The 17,921-nt window shown below is 47.9% G+C and overlaps 2 protein-coding genes across 4 annotated transcripts in view; both read right to left on the reverse strand.

Annotated features, from left to right (window-relative positions):
• The window catches only part of LOC140696301 (ankyrin repeat domain-containing protein 26-like), a 52,639-nt gene extending 42,202 nt beyond the window's left edge, over positions 1–10,437 (reverse strand). Inside the window, exon 1 of the mRNA XM_072960717.1 lies at positions 10,414–10,437. The gene's annotated coding sequence lies outside the window, so the exon portion shown is untranslated. The remainder of the gene's footprint in view (positions 1–10,413) is intronic.
• On the reverse strand, positions 10,385–16,640 carry LOC140696302 (adhesion G protein-coupled receptor B1-like). Of its 3 annotated transcripts, none has more exons than XM_072960718.1 (3): positions 15,901–16,640; positions 12,042–12,229; positions 10,385–10,583 (listed from the first exon to the last, which is right to left on the reverse strand). In XM_072960718.1, exons 1-3 carry the CDS (start codon positions 16,501–16,503, stop codon positions 10,562–10,564), a joined length of 813 nt encoding a protein of 270 aa, XP_072816819.1. In that variant the 5' UTR covers positions 16,504–16,640; the 3' UTR covers positions 10,385–10,561. The 3 variants fall into 3 exon arrangements, with proteins under 3 accessions (XP_072816819.1, XP_072816820.1, XP_072816821.1); XM_072960719.1 differs by having other exon boundaries at positions 10,447–10,583; positions 12,034–12,229; XM_072960720.1 differs by lacking the exon at positions 10,385–10,583 and having other exon boundaries at positions 12,096–12,232.
• Positions 16,641–17,921: the final 1,281 nt, after the last annotated feature.

A 17,921-nucleotide genomic window follows, 5' to 3' on the forward strand; every position in this document is an offset into this window, starting at 1 on the left:
AAACATTTCTATATTATTGACTATTAGTTTAAATAACACTCTGAAGAACATCTCTGAAAACAAACCTGAGCTTGCACGTCTTGATTATTTCTAGCATTACTTCTGGGGAAACGTCTTGACTGGGTGGTTGAAATGAATTGTTTGTGAGCTAAATAAAGGTTTAAGCTAGAATTATTAAAAATAAATTCTAATACATAATTCAAATTTGGTCAGGTAATATTTTATACTACCAGAAAAATATTATATAAGGATTTTTATCCTCTCCTGATTTTCCAAGATGTTTGGTTTTTACATAATAAAGTGTAAAGACTAAAGCAATATATTTTTTAGATAAAAATAAAAACAGTACAACTCCACACTCTTTACACTTGTACTAACTCTCACTTTCTCAGATTAATTCTGTATTCTCAATAAAAGTATGATCATAAGAGATAACAAGTAAAAAATTAAATCTCAGATTATTAATATTGCTTTTCAAAAAGGCATTTAAAACTGTCTGCTGTTTGCATTTATATTAGGAAACATCCTTTTCAAATGTCAGTGAGCATACTCTCCAAATGCATTTACTTAAGCATTCTTATTAATAGTCCTGGTATTATTTTAATAAGAAATACCTAATCAAGATATTTTATATTTAATCTAAATATTGTAGATAAATCACAATATATTAATCATTTACATGCAATCAGAACATTAGAATTTTTAAAGCTACATAACTGTTGATTTATTGAGATACATCAGCCACCAAAAGTAGCAAGTAATGAGAACAAATAATTTATGCTGGGTAAATTCTAATCATATTTCTTTAAAAAATTGTGTAGGAAAATGAACATGTACAACTATGATGAACTAATTCCTTCAACTAGAACAGTCCTGGATGTACTTAAAATATTGAGATTTCATTTAAAATAATATTTATAGTCTTTCTTCCAAAAAATACATTTTAACTATTTTGGTCTCATTGCCAAGGGGATCGAAAATGAACTCATAAAATGAGATTATTGTAATGATTTTATTTTCCTATTAAAATGGCAAGACACAGATTGAGTTGAACAGATACCATGAGAGAGTATATTCTTTTTGACTATAAAAAGTATTTTTGAGGTCTTTTTTCTTGGTAGTGGGATGTCACTTTGCAGGAGCAATATTTAACTACAGATGTATATAGATACAGATACAAATACAGATATACATATGTGTATTCTATTTGCAGAGAATTATCATTAAAAGGTATTTATGATAAGTATCTGTACCATTTATGAAATGAAAAAGTGATTTAAAAACAGCAAAGTTGACTGAAGGGAAATTATCTTGCAATTTATGACAGCATCTAATTTAAATCCCTACTTTCTGACTTACATCAACATTGTGACTTTTAATTAAATTGACACTAAATAATAAATTCTTCAGCATAGTGAGATAAGTGGATTCAAACTTTATTTCCTAGAAAGTATACATTATTCACTTGAATATATCTGTGAAAAAATTTTTAATGTGATTATTTGGAAACAAAACCAAAGTGCGTATGACTCATCAAAACATGTCAATTTTTAAAATCGTAATTACCACATGAAATGGTTAAGGGTAGAATTTAAATACATGGATTCTATTTTTCTCACTTTTAAAACATTCTCTGATTTAGAAGATGAGGTAAAAGGAAAAAGAATTTTGTGAAAAAAATTACAGTGCATACACGTATTGAAAGGTAGTATGTGTAATGAAGCTGCGATATATCTTCTTCAACGGGAACACGAGAGGAAAGGAGAAAGGAGGAGACGGGCATTGGGTACAAGACGACGCGACGGCGACGGGAGAGCGAACTCCGGGAGCAAGGGCGGGGAGGGGGGGCGTGTGCGGGGGCGAACCGAGGGGTGACCGGGACTTCGGGCTAAAACTCGGTGGTTCCCATCGCCCCTTCCCGCGGCCGAGCCTTGAGAGCCACGGTGAGCTCGGGCGTCTCCAGAGCCGCCGCCCCTACCGTCTATCCAGGCCCCGCCCCCTCCGGCGGCATCCCGGAGCGGCCGCCCGGCCCCGCGCCCTCCCCGCGGCTCTGCGGGAGCCGCCCGGCCCCGCGCCCTCCCCGCGGCTTCCCGAAGCGGCCGCCCGGCCCCGCGCCCTCCCCGCGGCATCCCGGAGCGGCCGCCCGGCTCCGCGCCCTCCCCGCGGCTCTGCGGGAGTCGCCCGGCCCCGCGCCCTCCCCGCGGCTTCCCGGAGCGGCCGCCCGGCCCCGCGCCCTCCCCGCGGCTTCCCGGAGCGGCCGCCCGGCCCCGCGCCCTCCCCGCGGCTTCCTGGAGCGGCCGCCCGGCCCCGCGCCCTCCCCGCGGCATCCCGGAGCGGCCGCCCGGCCCCGCGCCCTCCCCGCGGCTCTGCGGGAGCCGCCCGGCCCCGCGCCCTCCCCGCGGCTTCCCGGAGCGGCCGCCCGGCCCCGCGCCCTCCCCGCGGCTTCCCGGAGCGGCCGCCCGGCCCCGCGCCCTCCCCGCGGCTCTGCGGGAGTCGCCCGGCCCCGCGCCTTCCCCGCGGCATCCCGGAGCGGCCGCCCGGCACCGCGCCCTCCCCGCGGCTTCCCGCAGCGGCCGCCCGGCCCCGCGCTCTCCCCGCGGCTCTGCGGGAGCCGCCCGGCCCCGCGCCCTCCCCGCGGCTTCCTGGAGCGGCCGCCCGGCCCCGCGCCCTCCCCGCGGCTTCCTGGAGCGGCCGCCCGGCCCCGCGCCCTCCCGCGGCTTCCCGCAGCGGCCGCCTAGGCGAGCCGGTGGAAGGCATCCTCCAGGTGGGCAACTATCTGAGTGAACTCTCAGCCTGCTGACCCCAGGGTGGGCAGAGCGAGTATCTCTTCCAAAGGCTCATCCTCAGCAGGACTGGAGCCTCGGGAGCTCCGGGGCCTTTGAGGGGCGCCTCTGCGTTTCCCGGGCTGCTTGAGCCTTTCTGCCTGCAGCCACCAGGCAGCTTGTAACCACCCTGGAGCCCCGCCCGAGCCGCGGCCCAAATGGAAACAATAAAGCTTCTGCAGCAAAGTTAAAGAAAGCAAAATAAACAAAAAGGCTTTAGAAAAGGCCCGTTTTTCTTTCAAAAAAAGTTTTATTCTCCCCTAGAGTTCCCACATCCCCCCATTCCCTTCCCCTATTAAGGTGGTATATAAGCTCTCAAATCTCACCCCTTCTGAGGAGGTACTTTTCTTTTTTTCCTATGAAACTCCTTGTGTATGCAATATTAAAAATGATAAAGTTGTGAATCTATTCTCCTGTTAATTTGCTTTGTTGCTTATTTCATAGTCAGCTTTTGAACTGAAGTGTAGCAGGATGTGCCACTCCCAGATGTATGATTTGGGCATAAGAATTCTTTTGAGCTGAGGATAAAAGAAGAGCTCCCACCTTCCCCTATTTGCTTAAAAGCAGGACATACATTTTAACAGCCATTCCTTCTCCCATTTCTACCAAAAAGGACAAAAGTTAATCACACCATTAGACACCCCATTTTCCCATAAGGGGAAAAAGTTTTTTCCTCTATCTTCCTGGGCTCTACACGGGAGGACAAATAATTTTCTTTCTACCCTTCTGAGTTTTGGAACCAGAAGAATCTGCATAAGAAACTTAACTAAACAACCTTTATTTCAACCCCTGGAGGCCTGAACCTTCTTTCTGCTGTCCTGTCATTTCTCCACAAATTTATCCTTTGTTGAAGATGCTGTAAAAGCTGGAATTCTAAATTGTCTCTTTGAATTACTCATTTTCCTTGGGTATCTCCCATATATACATGAGGTGTACATGTTAATAAACTTCTGCTTGTTTTTCTCTTGGAAACCTGTCTTTATTACAGTGGTCTCAGCCAAAAACTGACTTGTGAAATTTGGCAGGCATGCCTTGTTATAGTATTCCTATCTGGGTTTCTTGAAATCCTGCTCTTGTCTGCTTTCAAAACATAAAAAGACAGCTAAAATAATGCTTCCTAAGCAAAATCTTTCAAAGACTTATGTGTGATACTCTTATGAATACTCAGGCAAGAGACATCTCTTGTGAAATGAAATTAGGAAAACAATTCCATACAATAGTATCAAAAGGAATAGTACTTAGGAATAAATTTAACAAAGTGAGGGCAAAACGTATACCCTAAACTTAGATTCTGATAAATTTCTGAAAGACATTAAAGATCTAAGTAAGTGGAAAGCATGTTGAGAAAATTCAACATTGTTAAGATGGCAATATTTACTTTAAACTCTGTCAAAATCTGAAAGGCCTTTTTTGAAGAAATGAATAACTGACCCCCAAATCTGTCTGGAATTTAAAAGGACACAGAAGAACCAAAGCAGATTTGGAAGAAGAACAAAGTAAGAAGATTCATATTCCTCATTTTCTGAACTTCCTACAAAGCAACAGTAATCAAGACAGTGTGGGGCTGGCATAAAGATAGATACGTAGATCACCAAAATAGAAATAAACCCATGCATCTAAGGTTAACTGATTTTGAGACGATTACAAGACAATTCAGTCAAAGGAGGGTCTATTCAAAAATGGCACTGGGACAAGTGGGTGGCCACATGCAAACCAATGAGGTTAGATCCTTAGCTAACATCATATGCAAAGTTAATATGAAATAGATCCAAAATCTAAATGTAAGTGTTAAAATTATAGAACTGTTAGAAGAAAACATAGGGATGTACCTTCACGACGTCGGATTTGACAGTTGATTCTTAGATATGACACCAAACACACAAGCAACAAGAGCAAATAATAAGTAAATTGAACTCCATCAAAATTCAGACTTTTTATGCGCCACAGAATGTAGTTAACAAAGCAAAAAGACAAATCCCAGAATGGGATAAAATATTAGCAAATCGAGTATGTCATAACGGACTTTTATCTAGAATGTGTAATGAAATCTTGTAACTCAAAAAAGACAAATAACCCAATAAAAATGATATTCCATTTATTCAAAGAAGATATACAAATGACCAATAAGTACAAGAAAAGGTACTTGGCATACTTATATAACAGGAAACACAAATTAAAACCATAATAAGATACTATTTCACACCTATGATGATAATTATAATCCGAAAGTCAGGTCACAAGTGTTGACAAGCATATGGAGAAATTGGAACCCTCTTATACTGCTGCTGAGAATGTAAAATGGTGCAGCCACTTTGGAAAACTCTTTGGCAGTTTTTAAAGTTGTTGAACATAGAGTTACCATATGACCGAGCAATTCCACTAGACGCATATGCAAAAGAGATGAAAACATATGCCCACACAAAAATTTGTACATGAATGTTTATAGTAGCATAATAGCCAGAATTTGGAAACACCCCAAATGTCCATCAACCGATAAATGGATTTTAAAATGTGGTATAGTCATATAATGGAATACTATACAGCAATAAACAGGAGTGAAATGTGAAGTTTGACATGTTACAACACAGATGAACCTCGAAATCACTCTGCTAAGTGAAAGATAGTCACAGTACATCACATATAATGTGATTCTACTGTACATGAAATGTCCAAAATAGGCAAATTGATAGAGACAAAAAGTAGATTAGCCATTGTTTAGTGCTGGGCTGGATGGAGTGAAAGGGAATCAGGCAAGTTATTTAATCTGAAAGTTATTTAATCTGAGAAATGGGTGTAATAAAAATACCCATGTCATAGGTTTATTAAAGAGATTAAGTGAGATATGAAATAAGTTCATGTTAGATTTCATACTCTCATAATTATTACTGTTATTAGCTGACAACCCAGTGTTACCAACCTACTTACTACAAGTTCATTTCTCGTATGCATTGCTCCTGAAACAGATGTGGTACAAACAGGTCCCAGATTCAAAGAACTGCTGAATTTCGTGGTGCAGAACACAAGCACATGAGAGTAGGTGAGGAAAGACAACAAGAGCTGGAATAAATAAGAAAGGTTGTCTAATGCGTGTGAGAAGACCCAAGCTGGAGGAGGAGAAAGTGAATCTCAGGACAGAATGGCAAACTGAGAGGTAGGGATGCAAAGGAAGATATCACTAGTGGACTAGTGAAGACATTGGGCAGGATGAAGATGCTGGAAAGAACATCTTTGAACAGGTAGGACTGAGCTCTGCTACACATGATAGGCTAAGATGTTTAGATACGCGGGGTATTAGTGGAATTTTTATTTTAACTTTGTAAATTGTGGTTTTCTTAGAGAAATAGGATTAGTTGCATATTGCCACCATTGGGTAACAGTTCTTATATTTGAGAGTTGTGTCAAATAACCACTTAGCCAAGTAGCGGTAATGCTTAGCTCTGTCCCCAGTGGGCTTTCAACCAAGAAGCAAAATGCCCACCTTAGAAAGAAGGGTCAAAGGAAAACTGCACCAGATGAACAGCTAAGGAAGACCTGACTCAGGACTTTTGCAATAGAGATTCAAGCTATTGCAGTAGAAGAGAGAAACTGAATTCCGCTCTTCCAGAACAAAAGGTGAGAGGGTTTTTAAGTGCTATGGTGAACTAGCGGGAAAGCGCTGAGGGCTGCTGGTGGGGAGCTGGCCTGGGTGACCAGGCTGCTGCGGTTACTAAGTCCCTCTTGCTGCAGTTAGGTCCCAGCTCTCCCAGAGACCAGGGGCTCCCTTCCTTAATGGTTACATTTCAGAGGGCCAGTCCCAGGGCCCTGAGAAAGACACTCCAGGATTATAGAAGATTTGCATCTCAAAAGAGCAGAGAAAGAATGTGCAATTCCAAATTTTCTGAAGCATATGCTCTAAGAAATAAGAGGTCAAGGGCCTGTAGTCAGGAGAAATCTTTCTAAAGGTTAGTCCAGCTGAGGGGAACATTAAGGCTCATCTTGGTCAAAGGACACATATTTTAGAAATTCTGTCATGTGGAAACAGCCCTTGAATGCTGGTAACGCTTTGGAAATATATATGCATTTATGCAATGAATTATTTTTAAACCAAAAATGTTCTGGGTACAATTATATGCATTATAAACCAAAGGGAGATTGTTCCTTCATTTTGTTTTCCTTTGGATCTCAAGGCCTTATTACCATCTTTTCCCTGTCAAAAAAGAACTATGCCTTGAGGCTTTCCTTCTTCAGGCAATATTTTAATGTAGAATTGAGCTTTATGAGCTGTGACAAGTCCCATTTAATTTCCATCTTCACTTAAGAAACTAAGTGGACTTTGAGGCTGCCTTTGTGCTGGCGATTAGGGCAAGTGAATGTGAATCTCAGTGTGTTTAAGTGGTAGCACATGTGTTACTTTCTGTCTCAAATTCATCTTTATTCAAATGCAATATCCCACAACAGAGCATACTGAAAATCCAGAGCCTTGTGGATGACCCAGACAATCACAGCAGTAGCAGCTAAACTTCGTATTCCTATGGTGCTCTATAATTTTTAATCACTTCCTCATACATAACCTTATTTTGTCTTCCCAGCAAGCACTGCGGTAGGGTTTACTGCAGGCTTTTACAGTTGCCGTCCTGGAAATGGCGAGACTTGACTTGGAGGCTTTGGGCTCCTAGCTTAATAAATAGTTAGACACCGAATACTTTTTTCAGATCTTGGTACTTAATTAGCATGAACTTCAAAATCATTATGCTCTTCTCTTTTTAAGTGTTCCCTTACTTAAACCATTTTCATCTACATAAACCCACATGCAGACCCGAATGAGTTCCAGAGCCACTGCAGGGGGACCCCAACGCCAGCTGTTTCCCAGGGTGACAGGGAACCAGATCACTGTTATCAAGTCCAAACTTGTTCTGCTCACTGCAGGACAGGCCAATAAATCAGGAGATGAAGTATTGGGGCAAGGAACAGTGACTTTATTAGGAGAGTCTGCAGACTGAGAAGGTGGCAGACTAACGTCTTGGAGAACTACCCTCCTCAACTCAGGCTTCAGGCTCCTTTTCTACTAAAAAGGAGAGGGAGTGTGCTTGGTTGCCACAAACTTCTTGCTGCAGGAATTCTTTGTTTTTGGAATCCTTTGCAGCTGTCCCTGTGGGTCAGGTTATGGTGCCCCTGTAAAACCTCCAACAAAACAAAGGTTATTCCCTATTCTGCAACTTGTTATCTTTACAGGAGTGCAGAAGTGTTCATATCCTTAAAGGTCAGAGCCCTGAGAATAGGCTGCCCTGTATACTTCAGGCTAAAGGCAACATTGTTTTACAAAAGCTGCAGAGCTAGTGAGACTAAGCCTAGAAAACAGGGCACAGGGTTAAAGGAAAAGGAACATATACAATACGAAGTCAGATTTGCTCTTTTCTATTACAACTCCAGGCTGGTGCAGGTTTGCGGACAAGGATGCTCATCTGAAGTCAGGATGCTGACCTCCAGTCCATGCCTCACATTTTAAGATCCACTCCCCTCACATTCAATGGTTTTCTCTGAAAGAAAACCTTGAGAAGGTGTTAGAAATTTTAGTTGGCTTTTAGAGATAAGGATGTGATCTGCTGTCCAGCAGAATACTTAAAGAGGAAGCCCTGTCTGCTGTATTCACCACCAGATCTCCAGGATCTAATATATTTCCTGAATGTAGTAGATGCTCAGTGAACATCTGCTGAAATTGTAATAAAGAACAAATCTGACTTTATATTGGGTCTGTTCCTTTAATTTTAACCACTGTGCCTTGCTTTCTAGGCTTAGCCTTGCCAGCTCTGCACCTTTTGGGAAACAACGTTGCCTTTAGCCTGAGATAGACAGGAGAGCCTGTTTTCCGGGCTCTGACCTTTAAGGATGTCAACACTTCTGCACTAAGGTGGAGATGGCAAGTTGCAAAATAGAGAAAAACCTTTGTTTTGTTGGGGGTTTACAGGGACACCATGGCCTGAGCCACATGGAGGGCTGCAAGAATAAAGCATTCCTACAGCAAGAAGTTTGCAACAATGAACCCCACTACCTCCTTTTTTTTTTTTTTTTTTTTCTGTATAAAAGGAGCCTGTATTCTGTCTGGAGCAGGATGGTTACTCCAAGATACTAGTCTGCCATCTTCTCGGTGTTTCGGCTTTCCAAATAAAGTCACTATTCCTTGCCCCAACATCTCATCTCCTGATTTATTGACCTGTCATGCAGTAACAAAATTACTCAGTTTTGGGAAAAGACCTAGTAAGGAACACTGTGTCTTGTAATGTCTTAGGGAGAACTGGTCACAGAGCTCTTTGTGGGACTTACATTAAAATTAGTGAATGATCTGGAAACCAATGAAAATCATGACTCAAGGAAATCAATCCAGTAGTATACTCAGAGATCAGCATTTATATTTATCATTTGAAAGTGAATGTTTTATTTCCCCTTGTCTTCTACTGTGCAGTTTTTAGTTAAGGTTACACTGCTCCCTTGTTGTTGTGGAAATTAATTTGTTAATTACCATTAATTCATTCTCCATTTCAAAAGTAAAAACAATAAAAAAATAAGTCAATGGTCAATAAGCTTTCAAAAACTGGTGGCCTCTCCACTGATTACCCTTTGAGTTCAAGCGCATGTTTCTGTTGCAAATCTGATTGTATCTTGGGATCGGGTGAGCCATCACCACAACCGGAAAAGCTTGCTTTTGCTACTAAACACAGATTTTAAAATTAAGAAAAACACCTAAGCAGTTTAGATATAATTTTCAGTTTCTAGGGTTTGCTGGTCCTTTCCGCCAAGCTGATTTCGAAATGTGGGGAGTTGAGTATCAGTAAAAACACAAACTACAAACTTTACACTTTCAACAAGCAGGCCCCACCTGGTTCCTCTAAATGGCACAGACTTTATGGCAGATTTCTGAAAAGACTTGTTCAGGTTCTAATATAAATTAACAAATACACAATTTTGAAACACCCGCTATACAAAAAAGTATGCCTCTACTTTGTATGGTTCTACTTTCTGGGACACAGAAGCCCATCCCCTTCAGAGAGGCTATGTCCCTCCCCTCCTCCCACATCCCAGATGGCAGCGCGCATGGATTCCCCACTGGAGCATCGGGCAGGAGACACCACTACAGGTGGACTCAGTCCTGTAGTGGAGGAGAAAGGGTGACAGGGAGGGCCAGAGTGGGGAGGATTACACTTCTGACAACTTCCCAACTCTCCCCCTCCGTGAGAGGGGCTCTGCAGGAGGCACCCACTCTAGAAAAGCCAGGGACTGAGAGGCCACTGTGTCCATGTCCCTCCCTCCTGGAACACTGCCCACCAGAAGAGAACTGTCAGCTCGAGCAGGAAGGGGCGGCCCTTCTTCAAGATGGGGACCCGGCCGCAGTGCTTTCAGACCGACCCCAGTGTTGTCTGCAGAGGAGGCAACACACCTGCGAGTGCACACTTGGGGCCGTGTGCATCCCAGAACCGAGCGCCAGACACAGCACACTGACAGCACAGCAGCCTGTGCAGAACGCAGAGCCCCCTGGACTGGGCACTCTGTGCCCACATCAGGACAGAGCTTGGTCCTGCTCCCACTTGGGGATGCCGTCTGCCCCTGTCCCTCTTACCTCACTGTCCTTGCTGATCCTCCAGGCCACGATGAGCTGGATCACGCCCCGCGTGTTCCCTTCAGTGGACATGGGCCTGAGGAGGGTCTCCATGGCAACCTGGTTGTTCTTGCCCGGCAGGGACTCCCCGTTCACCATCATCAGCTGATCATTCACCTGCAGCCTCCATCCTGGGAAGAAGACAGGAGACAATCAGTGCTGTGAAAGAGTCTGTAATAAAAGAAGTTGCTTTCTTTAATTAAAAAAATTTTTAAAAAGGAAAAAAAGGGGGGATGGCTTTAATATGAATGGATTATGCCCAATTGAACAGCAGCATGCTGCTGTGTAAGTGGCCCCTGTGTCTACTTCAGTCATTCACACGTTTGTAAATAAGTCATTATCATACTCTGTTTACCAGAACAGCAGACTGATTCACAGGACACAAAGTGATTACTTTCCTCCTTCCAGAGACACCCAGAGAGGGTATTTACAACCCAAGATGTGTGAAAGCTCCAGGCTATTAGCCAGCTGGGGAGGAGAGCCCCCTTCACAGCCAGCCAGGAAATTTTCCCCAGGCTGGGAAACAGGCTGCATGACCCCCAGGAAGGAGGGGGAGGGAAGAGATGAACCTTTCCTGTGGGCAGCTCTGTGCCTGGACCTGTGCTAAGTCTGCACAGACAATCTCCATTGCCCCAGAATGACCAAGGGCTGTGAGTTTTGTGAGGCACAAACACACACTATAGATAAGACAGATGAACAAGGTCCTACTGTACAGCAGGGGCAACTATATTCAATACCTTGTAATAACAGAATGGAAAAGAATATGGAAGAGAGTATGTATGTATGTGTATGACTGAATCACCACGCTGCACACCAGAAAGTAACACAACATGGTAAATCAGCTAGACTTCAATTTTTAAAAAATAGTTTAAAAAATGGTAAGCTGAAGGCCTGAGTGCCACGCCCACGTGAGAGAGTGCTGTGATGTCCCTGGTTGTTCGATTGTGGAAAACACGTAAGTGTTGGGGCTGTCAGAACACGCTGCCACAAAACACACCATGTTGGCATTGGGGTTATTTTGAGTGGAAGGTAACTGAGACCTGGCAATCACAAGAGGAAGCCTCTGCTCCCCCTTGGAGCCCGCCTCGTGGAGGTGTCCCCTCCACTCTCCCAGAGCTGGGGGAAGAGTAACCCTCACCAGCAAAGATGGAGATGGCACTGAGACGCATCCAGGCAAACAAGCCTTACATGGAAACCTTCTCTGCCACCCGTTTCCCTCATGTACCTGCCATCCCACAGTGCGTGCCCTGGAAGCCCAAACCTCCTTTCTTTGTCTGATCACCACTCCACCCTGCATCATCATTTGCGAAATTGGTCCAGAAGCTTCTGAGGCTAAGCGCTTCTTTAGGGTTTCACTGCTTCTTTATGGCGCCCCCATACCCATAAAATTGGAAATATTAACATAGATAAAATCAGTGAATTTTCCCTCCCATGAATCTGTCTTTTGTCAGTTTAATTCACAGGCCACAGATACCACATCTAAGAGGGTAGAGGCCAGGTTTCTTCCCTACAGCTTATGTGTTTTCAACACTGGGTTGTAACTAAACATCTTGGTTCATGAGTACTCGATAAAGTTGATACCTGCTTACTTTAGATGCTGTTCCTCTGTTAATAATGGACTTGATGAAGATCCCCAGGTCTGTGTGATTCTCTTTAGGCTGCTTTCCTTTGACACTGATGCCCAGACCAGCAGATCCTGAGTCACTGATCCGAACTTTGAAGGTGAGAAACTTCTGGTGTTATTGGGTGAGAGAGAAGGATCCTCGTCTTCTGCTTTCTACTGGGAGACAAAGTGGCACATGTTATGCTCCAGTTACTTCCTTCTGCTACCTTCCAAGGACCACAAGGGAGTAGTTCTTTGGTCATAACAGGCACAGCACTTCCACCAAAGTTCCACCACAAGACCCCCAGGACCAGGCACATCAGCACCACGTCCAGATCATTCCTGGGACCAGCTGCTAAGTCTTTCATGTGGCACTTGCTTCAACTGAAACAATTAGGTCTAAACCAGATTCTGAGAAATATGACGGGAAATACAGCAGGAGGACAAAAGACATGTGGGCGCCTCCAATTCTGGTTTGTTTCTTTTCTTGTCTGTTTACATATTCTTAAACCACAAGAGAAAAACAGTGAAGGCACGAATCAAAATAAGTAAACATAGCTCATTTGTCCCTTTTTTTCCACTAGGAATGTTCAATGTTGGTAACACTTGAACGTTCACTAATGGTGTCCTTTATTCACAGTAACAAACCCTGACAACACAAAGTCAGCAGAAAAAAAGATACTCATTTTCAGAGAGCCACCGGGGAGTTTTAACCTCCAACATCTGGGAGACAAAGGGGAGCTAGGCAGCGCCAGTGGGAGTTTCCCACAGGGCCGTGCGGCACTTTAGTACAGCGGGCGGGTGTGACCCCAGCAAAGCTGCTGAGTCGAACAGTTGTCCACACCAGCTTCCCCGTCCAAACTGTGGCCACCAAGTGTGACTGGAGACCGTTTCAGACATGACACTGCGGAGATACACAAAGTTTTACCTTTCTTCCCTAAAACAGCATGGGAGAAATGAACACATCAAGTATAACCTGATGAAATGCATTGAGATGACATATAAAATTGTGGGACACCTGAAGGGGAAGCTGCCTGCCTTCTGGAACCCTCCTCAGCGACCCCACCTGGACCTCAACATTGGCCATCTCCAAAGAGGCCAGAATCCCATATCAAACCCAGTGCTTCCAGCCACAGGACACACAGGTGTCACAAGCTCTTTGAACCACAACTAAATCCTTCATCCTCATCCCACTTTTCCCAACTTTGCAAAATTTCTCCATCATCTGCTCAGTCATTCAAACTGGAGTTTACCAGATTACAGTGGAAGAATGGTCAAACATCTAGTGGGACCTAGTTAGACTAGAACCTAATGCAGCCTTTAAAGATTGTAGTTTTACAGAGTGTCCAGTTACACACATATAAGGCTACTGCAGAGCAATGAAAATGCGTGTAGACTCCAATTTTTTCTTTGTATCCCAACTAATTTTTTAAAACTTTCCAATAGTTATCAAAATTAACATAATAATGATAAAATAGTTTTAGAAAGGATTTTGGGGACCTAACATGCAATCTCAAATATCTCAATTAGATGAAATAATTTTTGGAAGTACAGAGTTTATCAGTAAGATATTTTTTAAGATTATCACTAAGAGATGTTATATTTAAGTCTCTAAATCCATAATATGATCTATAAAGCTTCTAATTTACTAATATTCAATGTTAACATTCATTGTGCCATCTCAAGGGTACCCTTGGAGTTATCAGGACAAGATATGTTTCCAAAAAGATCACTAACATTTAAAAACAGGAAAACTATATAATAAAGAAGATTAAAAAGAACAAACTAAAAAGACCCTGGATGACACCTTTGTTAACTGCACAAAGTAAATGCATTTCAGTATCAAAATCAAAATGAAGTCTTTATGTGCTCATTATAAAACACTTCTTCTATTTAAAATATTCCCAGGGAGTAATTATAGCTCAAGTTTAGGGGAAGGTGAGGGCAAAGCCCCATCAGGCAGCCACACCCCTAGGACTGAGGCTCTGGACAGAGATTTCAGCTGCTCTTGGGACCAGAAGATGCGCAGAAGAGCCCACCCATGAGGTTCTCAAACAAGGTTCCTTGGAGCCCTGGGACTCCACAGCGGGGATCGTCCTCTAGAACTTGAACTGCTCCACCCCCTGGGCATTGGGGCAGGCTCTGCTGGCCAGAAGGTGGTCCCACTGTTAGTCTGAGCACCACGGAACTGGTCCACGCTGCCTCTTCTGGCTGGATCCCGGGGCAGAGCTGGGCAGGGGCCCAGGCTGCCAGCACGGACAGCTCCTGCACCCTCTCACCTCCCCAACCTGCCACTGCCCTGCATCTCTGCTCCTCAGAGAAGCCCTCCATACCCTGCTCCATTCACGTCCTCCGCATGTGCCAAGGACCACTCCAACCAGCACCCCAGCCTGGGGGAAGGAGGGGGAGCTGCCCGGGGAGGTGGGGGGAGCTGGCCTCCACGTTGCCCAGCCCCACAATCTGCCCTCCCGTTCTCCCGCCCCAGCACTGGGGGCCCTGAGACACTGATGGAAGGTGGGTTTTTTGGTTGGTTTCCTGGACACCACACCTGCCCCCCTTCCCAGGGATCTGGCCACCTCTTCCCTCCTCTCCTGCTCCTCGGCTTGGGGCTACGAACAGAATCAGGTCCAGGATAACCGGCTTCCTCTGTAACCCCACTTAGCTTACTCTGGGCCTCAACGGTTGCTATTCTGTGGACTCCATCAGCCCCACTAGCTCAGGAGAGGCTAAGAGCCCTGGCCCACATCACCTGGCCCACAATGACCAGCCAGCATAGAAGCCCAGCCTGGCCCCTGCCACCCTCCCTGCCCTGGCTATGGCCCCAGCCTCCCTTGACTCACTCGGTGTCCTACAAGAGGGTCTCCCCTCCAAGTGCCTGCAAGGCCCTCCGCCTGCCCTGCCGCCATGGAGCCCTGCCCAGTGTCCTAGCCCACTGATCGTGCCCTCCTGTGCAGGTGCCCCTCTCACCAAGGAAACCAAACTATTAAAAAGGTGAACCGAGCCCCAGCCCCTCCCTGCTGGGACCTGCCCAGCACACGTGCACCCCCGCCTTTGTCTCTGACATCCACAGGGCTTGTCCGCACCTCTCCCGCAATCTTGCACACGACCCTCTGACCAAGTGAGCTGCTGACTCCGGGTCACATGCAGCTCCAACACCAGGGACCCCACCTCCTCAATCCCGCGCATCTTATATCTGGCTGTTACTGCCTCCTCCCTCCCCCGCCCCAGAAGGCAGCTCCACGACACAAAGGACTTTCCTCGTGCCTCTTCACTGCTCCTCGTCCCTCGAGCAGAACACCTCCCAGGAGCTGGGGAACTAGTTGCTGGATAAGGATTTGCACAGCCACACCACGTGCAACCCTAAACTGGATCTCCTGACCACACTTCTAGACGGCCCACTCTCCTCATTTTTCCTCCCATGTCCCAGGAGACCCCTGCAGACCCTGGCCACGGGCCTCAGCAGCCTGCTGGCCCATCAGAATCGTCCTACCTGCAAAAGAGGAGGGACTTTCCCCCAGCCAGAAGTGAGAAACTCCCTTATCCAGGGAGAAACCAGGCCCATCCTTCCCTCCCTCCTTCCTTCCTTCCTTCCCTTCTGCCTTCCCTGAACGGTCAGCAAGCACCTCCCAGTGTGCTGGCACCACGCCCGGCCCTGGGGGCCACAGGCAAGCACCCCAGGTCCCTATTCTCTCAGTGAGCCTGCAGAGAACTTTTCTTGGTGTAACTGGCTTCCTGAGGCAGCCCGCAGGGACAGGTGGCCAGGGCAGGCCTGAAGCAGAGACCCTCTCCCCCCTGACCTCAGCCCAGAGAGCTGCCCCCTGGGCCTCTCCCCGCCGGTCACTCACCTGGAGCGCATCCCGGCCCTGGTCCCGGGTCAGGCTGGTGAGGCAGCTCTCAGGGCCACCGGGCATGTCGCTGGGGTTGCAGTTGCCCATGACCAGGTGCTCCACGGAGAAGTAGTCGCTGGGGTGGGAGGGCCCCGCCCTGGGGCCCTGGGTCATCGTCCTGGGGCGGCTGCTGCCCCTCCATCTGCAGGAACTGCTTGCTGGCCTGCAGGAGGCCCAAGGGCCCCGAGGGGTCGCAGAGCCTCGGCACCTCGTCAAAGCTCTCCAGGCCCAGGGAGGTGCGTGCGGGTTACAGGAAGAAGTCCAGCTAGCAGATGCGGACGTGGGCCGGGCTGCTGCAGGCGGGGCTGCCTCTCCCACCTTCACATAGCGCGCGTGGTGGTGCGGGTCCAGGTTGCACAGGGTCCAGGAGCACCGCGAGGCACTGGTGGGGAACCCGGCAGCCGCCAAGAAGTACCTGAAGAACGTGCCCGGCACCAGCACGGGTCGCGGCCCGGCCCCGGGACCCACGTCCGCCCCCGAGGCCGCACTTGGCTGGCTCCCCAGCAGCAGCAGCAGACTGAGAATCCACAGGGCACCCGGGGCAGCGGCCTGGCGGCTCATCCTTGCTGGGCGGGGGGGGGCCCGCCGGGGTTCTGCAGGCTGGACAGGCAGGTGTGGGCCAGGTCGGAGGTCTCTGAGCGGAGGCAGGAGGAAGAGAGGGCTTCAGGCGACCAAGGGGGCAGCTGTGGCTCCTAACATCCGGGGCCCGGACGCCGGCCTGGGGCTGCCAGCAGCGGCTGGAAGAGCAAGCAGAAGAGAGGGCTGTCAGCCCCACGGGGAGGCTGGGACTCGAGCATGCTGGGGGCAGTGCCCACCCCGAGCTTGGGGCCTTGAAACAGGCCCTGGCTTTGCTCTCAAGCACCTGCTCTATGCACCTGTGTGTTCACCTGCAGGGGCAGGAGGGGCAGGAAGCCAGGGGCCCGGGCACCTCTCCCACCTAGGCCTGGGTGGGAGTAGTGGGCAGCCCCGGCCAGGGCCACAGGCCACATGGGCCTCGGCTGTGCCCATCTGGGGACACAAACTGGCACAGCCCCCCTGCTCTAGGCCTGACTGGAAGCCCTGTGGTGGCCGTGGGGGTCATTCCCATTCTGGGCCTCTGTGGCCTCTCTGACCTCACCCCTCCCCAACCCCATCTTTCAGGGAAGGATCTCCAAACCCAGTGACAGGGGGATGGAAGACAGGGGAGCAGAGAACAAAAAGTCATCCTACCCATCCCACAGCCTCCCTCCAGCCCCAGTCTCTGAACCTCAGCCCATGTGGGTGCAGAGACCCCTCCCATCTTGGCCTCCTCACATCAAGAATGACCTGTTCTTTGGGGGATGAGGGTGGAGACAGACCCCGGTCTCTGGCTGTGACTGACAGTCAACTGCGCCCTCGCAGCGCCCTCCCACCCTGCCCCCTGTCACAGGGCACCTCGGGTGCCCCCTTCAGCCTCCCACTTGCACTCCTGCCAGGAAGCTCCCTCCCTCCTTTACGCCCCACCCAGTCTCCTGGAGCCACTGGGTCCAGGCTTTTGCCTGGACTGACCCCTGCATCCTGCCTTGGCCTGGCCAGCACTGTTACCCTCCCCCCACTTCACGGTGAGGAAACCGAGGCTCAGATGAGCCCACGTTGAGGAGGCAGGAGTACTCACACGTCAACCCCCAAGACTGGCCCCAATCTCGTGACCCTGGGGTCTCCTGCCCTGCTCCAGGAGAGGGTGCTGGCTGTGTGCCGCCTGCTCACACCCATGGGAGGGGGGCAGCTCCTGGCCCAGGTGAGCGGGGATGCAGCAGAGCTCTCCTGGCCTCAAGAAGCCAGCACCGCCCATTCTGGACTTACCCCCGCGTGTATCCTGGGAAGTTCTGCCTGGGCCCAGCTGGCCAGCTGCACAAGGTCGGTCACTCCTCTGCCGTCCCCTCCTGGGGTCCTTCCTGACAGGCCTTGTTGGCAGAGTAAGAGCTGGGAGTGGGTGGCATCTGTGTTAAGGCACTCTGAAC

The sequence above is a fragment of the Vicugna pacos genome, chromosome 5 (assembly GCF_048564905.1).
Source record: "Vicugna pacos chromosome 5, VicPac4, whole genome shotgun sequence".
Classification (NCBI taxonomy): Eukaryota; Metazoa; Chordata; class Mammalia; order Artiodactyla; family Camelidae; genus Vicugna; species Vicugna pacos.